This window comes from Sciurus carolinensis, chromosome 13 (assembly GCF_902686445.1).
Source record: "Sciurus carolinensis chromosome 13, mSciCar1.2, whole genome shotgun sequence".
NCBI lineage: Eukaryota > Metazoa > Chordata > Mammalia > Rodentia > Sciuridae > Sciurus > Sciurus carolinensis.
Genome location: NC_062225.1, coordinates 26,079,196 through 26,094,052, shown reverse-complemented (window position 1 = coordinate 26,094,052; position 14,857 = coordinate 26,079,196). Strand labels below are relative to the sequence as shown.

The following is a 14,857-nucleotide window of genomic DNA, read 5'->3' as shown; positions in this document are numbered from 1 at the left end:
GTGGGGCAGAAGGAGGAAGTGAATGGGATGACCCACTTGAAACAGCACCAAAAGAACAGAGATGACTTCATGCTCCTGGAAGACAGCAGTAGGCAGAGAAAAACACTGAATAATTAAAAGTGAACTGGGATACACCTTTAATGTCAGTACATCTTAAATTCCATTTTCCCCTTACCTTTCCCAGAACCACTAGACATTTTGCTTAGCATGTTTATGTGATGCTTCATCAAATAGATCACTCTAGAGCACAACAAAGTAAGTTAATTATTATTTTATTGCAGAGGAAATATATCCCGAAATATTTGTTAAATAACAGAACTCCAGACAAAATCATTCTTCAGGGTTTGTGAGCCTCACTGTCTGTGGAGATGTAGTGAGATGTCCCTCACCCTTGTAATTAAGCTCCATTAGCATTCCCATAAACCAAAGGAAAACCCAAAAGTTTTCTAAATGGCTTCCAAATTTCTGCATAGATACTCTCATTTAGTTCAAAGGTAGATTATAAACAAGTTGGCAGATAAATTATAAGATAGCTTAGAGGAAAAAAAGGTTAACACTTAGGTGAATCTAGAAAGAAGGGCATGTGGGTGCTCCCCATACCATTCTTTTGACTTAATTTTTGAGTTAGTTGCTTTACAAGATCGTGCTCCTTTCCAGATTTGCCTAAAAAATATAATCAATTATTTCTTTTTAAACCAGAAATAGAAAATCAGTTCTTCTCCAGGTGTTGCTCCCTTCCTATTCTTGCTTTAAAAGCTTCCAAAGCTTTCTGGGAAGCTTAAATTAAGGGGCTACAGTACATTGATATGGTTTTATAGTTCTCAGAAGGTGTGTGAGTCAAATTCTCATCGAAGGTCTGTGACAGTCACTGCTCTGTCCACAACAGTCACATGGGTACAGCTCTGAAACAGGAAAAAAGAAAAAAAAAAAAGTGAAGTCCTGGAAAATTCTGAGAAGTCACTTTTCAAAACCCCTTATTTAAAATGCTCATTCAAGGCCACTGTTTCCTAGTCTGGAGAAAAGACTGCCACTTAAGTGGCAGTTATGGTTAACGGTCTGGGAATGACCACTTCCATTCAGCCCTACTCATAGACTGAATCAAAATCTGTTCATATATCTTGTTTATTTTTCAAATGTCCATTTGTAAACATTTACTTAAAAGAATTAGTGAATTTTTTGGTTATTATGTCAATAAGATAATAAAGTACACTTATTTTTACATGGGGGAATACATGCTGTGACTTGTGAAAGGAGTATTTATAATTGGAAACCTGTGCATTGGTCCCAGGTTTTTTTCCTGATTGTGCAGTTTATATTTCAACATCTTGGTACTTATTTATCATATTCCAAGGCAGCTTGATCTATTTTTTGAAAGACTGGTCTGAAAGTTCTTCCTCAAGAGGAATAGGGGGAAGGAGGAGAGGAGGGAAAAAAGGTGGGTAACAGGAACTGAAATCAAATTCCATGCATGTATGATTTTGTTGGGATGAATTCGACTACTATATATAACTATAATGCTCTAATCAAAAAAAAAAAAAAAAAAAAAAAAGATCTTCCTCATATTCAGTTGAAGACTGTCCATTCCCTGAGATCTTAGTTTTAGTGCTGGGAGTGGTATGAAAAACCCAATACCTTTTTTTTTTTTTAAATTCTTTTAGTTGTAGATGTACACAATACCTTTATTTTATTTATTTATTTTTATGTGGTGTTGAGGATCAAACCCAGTGCCTCACACACGCTAGGCAAGCACTCTACCATTGAGCCACAACCCCAGCCCCTCCCTATACCTTTTTTATGTATCAGCTCTTCTACCCCTTCAAGTCAACTCTAAGATCCTTCCTGTGGTTTCTCTTGCAAACATCCCTAGTTCCTTTTAGTGACAAGGTTCTGAGTTCCTTTTCCATATTGGTCTATTTTTCTCTGAACCCAAAAGAAATAGTAATACTCCAGGTCAGTGTGAAATAAAGAAACACCATCACATTAAATATGGGGGGCAAACTGAAACACACATATCTAGATCGTCAACTAAGCTTGTTATTCATAGAACACAATTTAGGGGGAAAATTGAAATAACCTTCAAGGATGTATATTTAAATCCCTATTATCTAAGCAAAATTCCAGATCAAATATACTTAATTTACCTATGTTAGGAGCTTTTTTCCTTTGCATTCAAATCTCTTACCAAAGTATAGGCTTAGCAATTGATGAAGAACAAAAATAACATTTAATATGTCAGCTACTGCATTAGATACTTCCTGCAAATTACTACTTTTGTGTATGTGCTGCTGGGGATTGAACCCAGGGCTTCATGCAGGCTAAACACATGTTCTAGTACTAAGCTACACCTCCAGCCCCTACTTCATTTAATCCTCTCAATAATCCTATAAACATGTTTTATTATTATTATCCTCACTTTACAGATAAGAAAGATGAGGCCCTGGAAGGGTAAGTAGCCTCAAAGACACACAGTCATCAAGTGGAGAACTAAGATTCAAATCTGTTTCCCTCCCACACTACTTCCCATGTCTGTCCTTGTTACAGAGATCTGGAAAGATAGGTGATAAGGTAGATCTTCCATTTGGGCCAGACAGGACGATGCACCTCATCAGCTCTGACTGTCCTCCTTGCCTGAAGTACAGCTCCAATTTCTTCTACACAGGATACATACACAAAACAGAGGTGGATCCTTGCTGTGTGGATGAAATCCTTTCTGGCGACATGAAGAAATCTCCTCTAATCCATGGTCAGTTAATTTAAAGAATCCAGTTCTAAAATAAGAAAAGGCAGATTCAGAGGCAAGCAAAGGTGTTCCCCAGCACCCCCCCACCAACAGACAGACAGACAGACAGACACACACACACACACACACACACACACACACACAATGACCAGGCATGTACTCTCAGACGCATTAGAACATTGGTCATTTTGAGACAGCTTTCATAGTATGCTGAATTACAAGTCTCTTCTCTGGTGAATGAAGCATAGTTACAGAATGATTCATTGCTATAACCACATTGGTTTTGCTGGGAGAACTCATAGTAAATAACAGTTTTTGGAATGAAAAAGAGCTAACATAATGACATAATGAGTTTGATTTTGAACTTCTATGCATCTGTGTGGTGCCAGGGATGGTATCCAGGGCCTCACACATGCCATGCAAGTGCTCTACCACTGAGCTCTACTCACTTAGCATGAATTTGAAATTCTTTAATACAACATTGAGCTCTTGGAACTCCCATTACTTCAAGTCACACACTCTAAATTTCTGGTGAACTTTTTAAAATTCATTGTTATTTTAATTTTTTGATCCTGGGAATTGAAGCCAGGGGTGCTTTACTACTTAGTTTCATCCCCAGTCCTTTTGTTTTGAGGAGGATCAATCCTCCTGTCAGCCTCCCAAGTCACTGGATTAGAGGCATGTGCCATTGTGCCTGGTTCTTCTGGACTTCTTTTGGAAAAGCAACAAAACTATTGCTTATATATCTTTTTAAACAAGCATCACAGGTTTATCAGAATATGATTGGAAGAAGCATTTTAGAAAACAGTCAGTTAATGCTATAATCTATGTATTTTCTAAAGAACAAGTCTCAAATATAAAGACCTTTTGCTCTGAGACTTTCTTTGCTCCTGCCTCTCTACAACATCCAGAACCAAATCCTGTGTACTCACTCTTGAAACTTGGGGGAGCAGACGATAGCTATTGACTCTGGCAGCATCATCTGATAGGAACAGTGAGTGTGTAGGTCGACACTGGAGAGAAAGGCGGTCTGTGTGGGATGAGTCTGAGAAGACAAAAGAAGCCAGAGAACTCTTGGTGAGCATGGACAGTTACTCCTGGTCCATGAAGAAAGGTATGGCCATGGCAGGACTTCTCAACAGCTGGCTTTGGCCTCCTTTTTAAGTTACAAGCTCTTTACAACCATGAGGGGTACACTTGAAGTTCACAAAAACTAAGGATATTTCTTTCCAGCACTATAAACAAGTAAATGCAATACAAGTATGTGAAGAGACCCATATTCTTTTTTGTTGTTGTTAAAAGATTCCTTATACAACATGGTGACTACATAGTTCACTTTCTTCTTTTTTTCTTTCTTTTTCTTTTTTGTTTTTTGAGTTGAGGATTAAACCCAGGTACTTGTGTATGTTCTGCCACTGAGCTAAATCTTCAACCCCAAATAATTTTTTTTTTTTTTTTACAGTGCCGGGAATTGAATCCAGGACCTCACCTAGGGCTAGGCAAGTTCTGTTCCACTAACCCATATACCCAGTGTGACTCCATAGAAAACAATGTATTATATACTATAAAATTGATAAAGGAAGGCGATTTTTCCATGCAGATGGAACTCAGGGGTGGTCTAACACTGAGCTACATCCCAAACCCTTTTTATTTTCACACAGGGTCTCACTAAGTTCCTGAGGGTCTAAGTTGCTGATCCTGCCCTTGAGCTTGTGATCTTCCTTTTTTAACCTCCTTAGAAGGTGGGATTACAGGTATATACCACTATGCCCAGCTGCTTAAGCAAGATTTTTACATGTTTTTACCATAGAAAAATGATAAAGATGTGAGGTAAAGCCTATGTTAATCAGTTTTCCATATTCCGAAAGATCATGTGGTACATCATATTTATAAATACATGATTTTATTTGTTAATAAAAATAAAAAGGGGGATATTAAAAACAGTGGAATGAGACAGACATGATTACCCTATGTACATGTATGATTACACGAATGGTATGAATTTACATTGTGTACAACCATAGAAACAAAATGATGTACCTCATTTGTGTACCACAAATCAAAATGCAGTCTGTAAAAATAAAAAAATTAAAAAAATTAAAAAGAAATATATACCTCTATTATACAGTATCAGAAAATAAGAAATAAGCTGGACACAGTGGCATACACCTGTAAACCCAGCAGCTAGGGAGGCTGAGACAAGAGAATCCAAAGTTCAAAGTCAGCTTCAGCAACTTCACAAGGCCCTAAGCAACTCAGTGAGACTCTGTCTCTAAATAAAATATAAAATAAGGGCTGGGGATGTGGCTCAGTGGATAAGCTCCCTGGGTTTAATCCCCAGTACCAAAAAAAAAAAAAAAAAAAAAAAAAAAAAAGCTTATAGAAAAAGGAGGAAAAAGCAAAATTTTGAATTTGGAAGAGTTGTCTATAATGAGGAATACAGTGAGAGAGGGGAAGGGGGTGAAAGTGACTAAGAAAATAAAACTACTTAGATTTAATCCATTCCTGCACAATGACAACTAAGTAGGTGGGGATTTTTACTGAGAGCAATTGTGGAAGACCCCCCCACTTCAGTTCCAGCTATCCTACTGTATCAGAGATGCCCTCATTGGACTGTGCAGAACCACAATTCTGGGATTCCATGGAGGGTCTGATGGACAGAGTGATTTAAACCCAACAGAAAGAAATATAATGTTTAGCCTAGGCAACACACACCGCCCTACATCACAGTTAAAAACAACATATGAAATAACCCAGCATGTTTCATTTAATTCACCCATAGGACCTTTGCAGAAAGAGAGGTCTTGGAGAGTAATGCAGTATGGAGTTAATAGTAAACTGAAGACAGAGACTTGAAACTTTCTCGCTTCCCGTGTTTGGAGACAGCGATGGTGTTAAGCAGCCTGAACACTCATGATGGTACTAGGGGAGGGGTAGTAGGCAGAAAAAAGAAGGGAATGAACAGAATGGTAAAAACTTTTCTCTGGACTATGATAATGGGAACTTTTATCCCATGGTTCATGAGGTCCAATGGGTTCTGAAATTCCTAGTGGCTGGCCAGCTGCAGCCATAGGCTGTAAAGCTTGGGGGACGGGAGGTATCAAAGCAAAGGGTGAATAGGAAACCATTGACATAGTGGGATATGGAAAGGGCAGAGCTCAAACCTTCAATCTGAGATATAATGGGGGGAAATATTGATCTGCATTGTTAAAATCCAAAGACCTCTGCACAGAGGGAGAATTGAATTCTGAGGTTAGATGAATAAGGCAAAAGTCAATGTTGTGCCATGTTCCAAGTACACAAGTTCTGATCTCTCAAAAGGAAATCCAAATCTAGGACCCAGGTGTCAAGAAAAGGTTTCCCTAGGGTTGGTGTGGCCAGACCAGGGACTGGTGTGGTGGGCCTTATGGGGAGACCCACTGTGGTCCAAGGCACTGGGACACTGGCCAGGAGTCCTGCATCAGGCATATAGCAGGTGTTTAGACCCTTACTCTGGGTTTAGCAGGTGTGGAGTCCAGGAAGGAGACCTTCATCCTAGGTGTGGCAGGCATCAGGCTGTGGAGACACGTGTGTGCATGTGTGCGTGCAGGGGTAGGGACACTGACATTAAGGGCACAGAGCTGAATGAGGCCTGTGTTGGGGGCTCAGTGGCTCAGGAGCTATGTCTTACACATGAGATCAGGAGACAGGTTCAGGGTCATAGGACTGGGATATGGAGATGTAAGAAGAGACCTGAGTGTGGAAACTGCAGGTGAAGAGACTAGCTTTGTGGGAGTTGGGGGTGTGGACCCCATTAGACACTGCATCTCAGGCACGGCAGGTGGGGAGATGTGCTACAGGTGTCCCAGTACCTGCCTCTCTCAGGTATAAAGACAAGACAGGAGACCAGTGTGGTTGCCATCTGGTGAATGGTGATGACTGAGGTTATATGCAGCATAATGATCACAGGCCTAACAGGAATGGAGACCTGTAAAGGCATCTGTATCTCAGGCTTGGAGACTGGGGAGGAGACAGTTTGCTGATGTTTCCTGCTCTGGCCTCCTATTCTTTCTTTTTTTTTTAATATTTTTTTTTATTGTAAACAAATGGGATACATGTTGTTTCTCTGTTTGTACATGGAGTAAAGGCATACCATTTGTGTAATCATAAATTTACATAGGGTAATGTTGTTTGATTCATTCTGTTATTTTTTCCCTCCCCCCCATCCCTCCCACCCCTCTTTTCCCTCTATACAGTCCTTCCTTCCTCCATTCTTGCCACCCCTCTTTTCCCTCTATACAGTCCTTCCTTCCTCCATTCTTGCCACCCTCCCTAACCCTAACCCTGGCCTCCTATTCTTGAACTAAACAGGAAGAATTCAAGAACTCCAATATTGGATTCACTCTGGGACCCAGAGAACCAAAGCAGTTGGTGAAGTCATCTTGGGCATCCACTGACCAACTAGGTGCATGTCTTCAACAACCGTGAATGGCAGGAGAGTGAATTTCTCCTTTTCATCTTTAAGAAGTGTGAGCATCTCCCTGGATGATTTAGGTTTCAGTTGTTCTAGAGATTCATAAGTTCTAACTGACCAGCAAGGCCTATTTGGCTCCTGGTGAGCTCTCTACATCATGGAGAATCACTCGTTCTGCAACAGAAGGCACATGCTGCCAAATATTTCAACATGATAGAAATCAAGGCCTTAATAAGCCACAAGTAGATGAATGATTCTTCCTGACAGGTATTAGAAGGTCAAATGTGAATCTGAAGTTCAGTGGACAGACACTCTGTGGTTAAAGCAACATCCAAGGAAGATATAGGAGGTAGGAAGCTACTCAAATTCCAGGGGCTAGCTAAATCAGGCAAAGGAGAAGATGTTGAAATTTGAGGGTAATGAGTTCAAGCAATATTTAAATGTTCATTCACTTTATTTCATTTGTTACCAATTATTTATGTCATGTTTTATTAAGCATGCTTCTTGTATATAAAATAGACAACTATATAATGACATGTTCATCTTAGAGGGGGTATAGTCTTAGGTAATAAGACTGGAAAAAGAAAGAACCAGTATGACGCAGAAAGGACACCAACCTTCACTGACAGAAAGTAAGTGCCATATTCAAATGAGCTGTGCAAAAATCCAATCTCCTGAGGAGCTTGTCAAAAGCATAGACTCCCACACCCCACCCCTGGAAATATCCATCATGAGAGTGAACACTTTGAAAACTCACTAAATGATTCTTACATATGGCCTTATCTCAGAAGTACCACTCCATAGAAGGCCATGATGAGCTCACTGTGGGTGGAGAAGGTCTTCGGGGCAGGAGTCTGTTAGAGGAATACTGGCAGAAGATCCATATAGGTCCTCAGGGGGCATGGAAGAACTTTGAGGATCACAAGGAAAAAAAAGTTTCTACCTGATGATAATATAATCCTTTAGATTGCTAGGGAGCAATAGCCTGTGCCTATACCATTCATTCTGGAAGCAAACTAGGCCTAAAGAAGCCCAGAATTCTAACTAGAAGTAAACTAGGCCTATACAAGTCAATCTAGTCACAAATCTAAAGTTGGGTAGCTTGAAAGATTATAAAGGGACAAAGCAGGGGCTCAATAAATAACCGTAAAACTAAAAAACAAAAACAAAAACAAAAAACCTTGCCTTGATTCCCTGGTCTCTCTAGCTCTAAGCAAGTTCCCTCAACAGTAGCTATGTTCGGTATTTCTACCCTGCTGCGGAGAGAGGAAAGCCTTTTCATGAAGAGAAAACAATGTGCCAAAGGAGCAAAATGAGCAAGGAAAGTGAATGCCAACGGCAGCCAGAGTGCCTGGATGGGGCAGAGGGGCCACATGGGAGGGGCAGTGAGGGTTAAGAAGGGCTGAGACAAGAGGAGAAGGAGTATCTTCCTATGGGGTAGGGGTTTGTCAATAGCTGATGATCAACACGTGACCATGAAATGTTTTTGACCAGGGAAGCTGTTTTATAGTTGGCAAAGTGAAGAAGAAAGAATTGATCTTTTGCATTCTCCTCTTGAAATTTTAAGATCTAAGCAAATGTTATGGTCTGCTTTTTTGTTGTTTTTAATCCCAAACTAAGAAGAAATGATTCAGAAATATCATGGGAGGGGGGAGCTGAAATATTATCAATTTAAGTTCTAAATTTGTTCCTAGCTGGACCTTCACTGATTCTTAGAAACCTTTATTTATTCGTGGCTAGGTTCTACCTGAAGTCTAAATAGTAATTATCACAAACTTTCCTCCATATCCTCCTGTTTCTAAATCTACCTCTCTCCCTCCTGCCCTGCAGCAGACCTAGATTCCAAACCTTACGGAAATCAAGACTGCCTAAAAATATGTTCCCTTGACTGGTTCAAATATCATTTCAAAAATCTCTCCATATATTCATTTCTCTTCCTTCAACTCTGTCTCGAAGGAATGAGTGCTTTCCACTCCACAGGAAGATGAACCTCCTTTTGTACTTCTGATTTGATATTTTCCTTGGCTCTCCTGTTCTTTTACCTTTACTCCCCTGGCTCACTGGTCACAAGAACACATTCAAATAACTACAATCAAGAATGTGAATAAACCTTCAGAAGTTAGGGTAAAAGAAGCAAGACATAAAAATCACATATAATTCTGTTTACAAAAAGGACAAAGCCAGGCAAAGCTAAACTATTATGTTTCGGGATACACATTTAGGTGGCAACTTATAAAGAAAGCAAGGAAGGAGTGATGAGAAAACTCAGGAGAGGGCTCACCTTTTCCAGGGAGGAAGTGTGACTGGGTGGGAGCAGGCTCCTGGCAGCATCCTATTTCCTGTCTTAGGTAGTGTGTGTACATAGATGTTTACTTAATGATTCATTAAAGTGCATATTCAGCTTAGATACATTCATAAATGTGTTATATTTAAAAATACAAAGCTTTTGAAAAAACAAAATCAAAACAAAACATGTTTAAGGTTTTTCACATTAAACAATTAAGGAAAAATTCTCTCAGACCTGTTATGCCATAAGCCACCATCTCATCTTTTCCTCCTCTAGAGCTAAGGTCCTCAAAATGTTCATGTCCATTTCACTACTGCACAACCTCAATCCCCATGACTTCTTAAATCTTACAGTCTACTCCCACCAAGGCCTAAAACCCATGAAAATGGATCTTCAACAACCTCACAAAATCCAATAGGCTGATCCAAATCTTCACCATGCTGAGGCTCTCTACAGCATGTGGTAGGGTTAGTATCCTGAAATTTCTTTTTATAACATCCTTCCTCCTGTGGCTTTTGTGTCCTAACAGGGACCTCACTTTCTCAAATATCTCTTCATCTTATTTTCACTATCAACCAGTTTCTCTCCTCCTCTCAGGAGCCTGTGATTTTCTTCTTGCTCTCAATTTTCCTTAACTTCCAAGGCCAGCTCTATGCAGAAGACTCCCAGATAACTTTCCTGCTTTGACCTTGCTCCTGAGTACCTGCCTCCAGCTACATGATGACTACCTCCAACCATCTGTTTTCTCACAAGTTCTTTAATTAAACCTGCTCAGAATTGAACCTCACTTCCAAAAATTAGTCCTCCTTTTGGATCCCCTGTGTCTGTTTATGAGATGATCACTGCCACCCCCATGAGCCAGGATCAAAATCTCTGAGTCATCATTGGCTCTTACTCATTATCTTCTATTACTCATTTCCCAAATCCTCTGAAATCCTACATTCATCTCCTCCTTCCCAAACGTACTGCCATCACCCCAGCACTCATTAGATTTTATCACATTAACCTCTTAAATGATCTCCCCACCTTAACCTACTTTAAAACCACCTTTATGTTAAGTTTTCTAAACTATGGGTTTGATCCTATCATTGCTCTGCTCAAAAACCTTTAAGTCCTTCACTTACTAAAAAGTAGAACTATTCTTCCTGTCCACCAAAGACCCTCAAGAATATAGCTCCAATGTAGCAGATTAAAATATACCTACCACATTTCCTGACATGAACCATAAATCCCAGCAAACTGGAACACTTAGTGCTCCAAGAACATAATCTTCCTATTCCCAGTGCTGTCCTCATCACATGGAACCCTCCTTGGTCCATCTTGCCAAAATTCTCTTAAATCATACCAGGTAGGATCCCTCCTTCCTCTGAATTCCATGGTGCCCTGTTGGCACCTCTTGAGGCCCTTAGTACACTTTACCTCATGTGAAGAGTTCATTGTGTATTTCTGTCATCTCCTATATGAGACAAAAATCATATCTTATATAAATGTGTATCCCTGGGCAGACAGGGACACATTTTCTATCCTTCATCTACTACAATGAGGAGGAGAGCTACACATAAGTAGGTAAGTCAGTAATTACTAATGCAATGAGATTAAAGAAAGATTGAAGTCATGGGGGACTGCCTCACAGCTCAGTATTTCCTTAGTTCTGACATATAAGTATGTGCAATCTTCTAAAATCCAGATATAACAAAATTTAATTGTTCGTAACTTACGCATGTTACACAATATGAAAAGCACTTGGCCTGTGAAAGTGAGGAGTTACAAACAATGGAAAGAAAAATTATGAAATAATCTTTAGGGAAGGAATTATATTTTATCTGAAAGTTACCAGAAGTCTGTCCAAGATTTGCAAACACTTGAAAAACTATACTGGAGGCCCTCATGGTTTACATGAAGGTATGTGCCACTTAATAAAGACTATATGCTCTAAATAAAAAATCATGAAGTAGTACCCCAAAATCAATAGTACAGTACAAGCAGTCAAGTGTACTAAGGACTGTATCCAAAGGAGAGAAAAACAATAAATAACCTAGATAAAATCCATTCAAAGAAAGAAATAAGCAGTGTTTAAAACACGAAAAGAGAAGAGGAGTCGGGCCCTCAGAGAGCTCAGCTTTGCTTACATGAATCCAGCCCAGAGTGATGAGACCCTGTTGATCCTGTATGAGGAAAAGTTCTTCTTCGTTCTCTGTGTTGCAATAGTCAGACCCAGCACTTTGCTTGGGGATGAGAACGTGGGTAATGGTAAATTCATTCCTCATCTGCCAAAGGAGAAAACAGTTTGTCATGATTCTTGTGCACTCCTGCAACCTCACTGTGGAAAATCAAACATCTACACAAGCAAAGTTACTTCCCACCACAGCATGAGTCTCTTTTGTGTTCCCTGAATCCCTTGCTTCAGTGGTTCACAACCTTGGCTGCTAATGTGCATTTCTGGGGGGCTCTTTAAAGCCACAGATGCTGAGACCAACCCCAAAACCCCCTCTGATGCCCAGCTTGGGTAAATGCCACAGCCTTGTTGCATTGTACTCGTGGTTCCTGAAAAGCTCCAAGTGGAGTACCATTTCTCTTCCTTTGCTCATGTCTAACCAGTTTTCCTCTCACTGTTAAGTTCTTCATTAAACTCCAGCTACGTTTGTTCCACTTCATTCATGGATTCATTCAGCAGTTAGTAATGGGTTCTCTAAGTGCCTCCATTCAGTGCTCTTTTGAAACTTCGTCAAAATTCCTAGTGTTTGCATGGTACATACAATCAGAATGCCATGTATCTTTTATTGCGTGTCTCCCTTCTCTCCAATGTGACTGGACACTTTTTGTGGACATATATTATGTGCCTTATGTACATTTTATATTCCTAGGCCCTACCAAAAAGTGGTATAGGTAGTGGCTAGATCTTCTTGCCAAGTTTAGAGTTTGGTGTTTCTAACTATAATAATAATTCAATTCAAGAGAATCTGAACAGCAACCAAGTGCAGTCAACAGATTCAAAGTGACTGTGTTGTACAGTCCAAGGTTCCTTGTGTGGAGTATTTGGTGCAAAGAGAAACTGATCCTGAACAACTTCTCTGAGAGTCATGTGAGGTCAAGGAAAAAGAAACAGTCTCAGTTCAGCAAAGAGTTCACTTTTTTTTTCTTACCAGTTTTCCACAGAGAATTCCACAAGTTTCTACTCCTCGAGCAGTGTTGGCACTGGCTAACTGGAGAAACTGAGGACACAGCTTCCCAGGCACTACCACATGGCGCAATCCATCGATTGTAGGAACTGTAATGGAGAAGGGAAAAGTCTGAGACCATGAGGCTGAATCATTCCAAGCAGAGCTCACAGCTGCTAGCATTGGGAGAGCAATGCTAAGTCACTGGAATCCCCCCAACTTCAGATACTGAGTGAGCATCTCATTCTCATGACATCAAAAAAGTGTTGTAAAGTCTCTTCTCCAACCTGTGGCCACAGCTGACACAGTCGCAGTGAGAGGTTAATTTTAGGTGTCAGCTTAATTGCATTAAGGAATACATATAAGAATTATTTCTGGGGGTTTCTAAAGGAAATTGATGTGTGGTTCTCCAGACTGAGTAGGGAAGATCTGTCCTCAATATGGATGGGCACCATGCAATCATATGGGGGCCCAGACAGAATCACAACAAAGGCAGAGTAAATGCACTCTTCTTTTCCTGCCTTTGGAAATCAGGACTGGTTTTCTAGACTTTGGACTCTAAGACTTGCACCAGTGGCTCTTGGATTCCAAGGTCTTTGGACTCAGACTGAGAATTAAACTATTAACTTACCTGGTTCTGAGGCTTTTGGATGTGGACTGAGTTACATGATCAGTATTCTAGGGTCTCCATCTTGCAAAAAGGCTTTTTTGGGACTTCTCAGCCTTCATAATCATATAAGTCAATTCCCCTAAGAGCTGTGGGGCCATGTGGTCTCTACCTAGATTTCATCGTATGTTACAGATAGTCTGAGGGCCTGGACAGAGACATGTCACAGAAGAGCCACCAAAGAGAGTTGCCTCTAGGACAATGCTTATTGGAGTCGTAGGAGTAGTGCAGCCCCTCAAGATCCTAGAACCATAAAGCCATCAGCTCACAACTCCATTCTGGACAAGTTGTGGGCATAAGACACCAACTCATGAGAGCTCTGAGTGAACTGAGCCCAACAGAAAATATAGAAATGGGCAGTCTGAGGCCTTGGGGTCCAACCCTTGTCCTAGTATGCCCAGGATACAGGGCATGTAATCAAAAGAGATCGTTCTCCAACTTTAAGACTTAATGTTGCTTTCCCATGATTTATTTGTTTGTATGTTGCCCAAGTTGGCCTTGAACTTGGGAATCCTCCCACCTCAGGCTCCCTAGTAGTAGGATTATAGGCATGCACTACCAAGACTGCTCCAATTACTCCATTCTTCTTGTCTGTTTCTCCATTTTGGAATGGGACTGACTGTCCTACACCTGTTTCACCACTGTATTTTGGAAGCATGTAACTTATTCATTTCTGGGCTCACAGCTGGAGAAGGATGAATTGTGCCTTGAGTCTCACCTATATCTGATTTATAGGAAACTTTGGGCTTTTGAGTTTGTGTTCTTGATGCTTCAAAAAAAGAGTAGGCTTTACTTATTCAAGGTCAGACAAGGGTAAACTACTCCCTTCCAAAACATTTCTAAGATATTTAGGAATTCTCTGTCAGAATCTAAAAATAAGGATTAAAGAATAACCTCCCATTCAACTGAACCTTTTATTTTTTATCTCCCTTTGAACTAATAGGATTATCAGAGTATGACTTTCAAAGAAGCATACAATAATATATAAAGTCTTGATAATGGAAAATGACTTAGGGTAGTTATTTACTCCTGAACTTAGTCTTTTAGAAGAAAGTTTAAATGCCAATCCCTGCCCCTATCAAATAAGAAAAAAACAATGTCTGGTCTCTCTAAAAATGCACAAAGTAGCTCATAAAACTGCTTCAGGATGCCAAGAATGGACCCAGTTTCTGAACACCATGGAGAAACCTTATAAGAAAGCCAGCAAGCTAAGCTTAGGAAGCAACTTTCACAGTCATATTTTCATAACAAGAAAAAAAGTTAAAAAGTATAGTCTGTTTCTGCACATTCAACAGCAAGTTCTGATCTGCCAGAGAGGTGACAAAGTCAGACCATGAGATGCATAGTCATTCAGCAGTCTGATGACAACATCTAAGAATGATGAATTAAGGTTTGGCACAGTCCTTTTCTTTTAATTCAATAAATTCACTTACTAAATGCTTACAAAGTAGACACTATGCTCAGCCTACAGGGAACACAAGCAAGACTCAGGCCCTTACTTGCAGGAAGTGAAAATCTAGTTATTGACAAATGACTACACAATCAGGTAAAT

General features: G+C 40.1%; 1 protein-coding gene across 4 annotated transcripts in view; it reads right to left on the bottom strand.

The window, feature by feature from the left end:
- Positions 1–237: 237 nt before the first annotated feature.
- Positions 238–14,857, bottom strand: part of Stambp (STAM binding protein) — a 30,857-nt gene continuing 16,237 nt past the window's right edge. For 2 of the 4 annotated variants that reach the window (XM_047523534.1, XM_047523536.1), the window contains exons 6-10: positions 12,624–12,748; positions 11,610–11,747; positions 3,673–3,785; positions 2,602–2,768; positions 239–902 (exon numbers count right to left, since the gene is read on the bottom strand). In XM_047523534.1, the coding sequence (XP_047379490.1) occupies positions 2,606–2,768; positions 3,673–3,785; positions 11,610–11,747; positions 12,624–12,748 (539 nt within the window). In that variant the 3' untranslated portion in view covers positions 239–902; positions 2,602–2,605. Of the gene's footprint in view, positions 903–2,601; positions 2,769–3,672; positions 3,786–11,609; positions 11,748–12,623; positions 12,749–14,857 lie in introns of all 4 variants that reach the window. The other 2 variants (XM_047523538.1, XM_047523537.1) reach the window with 2 other exon arrangements.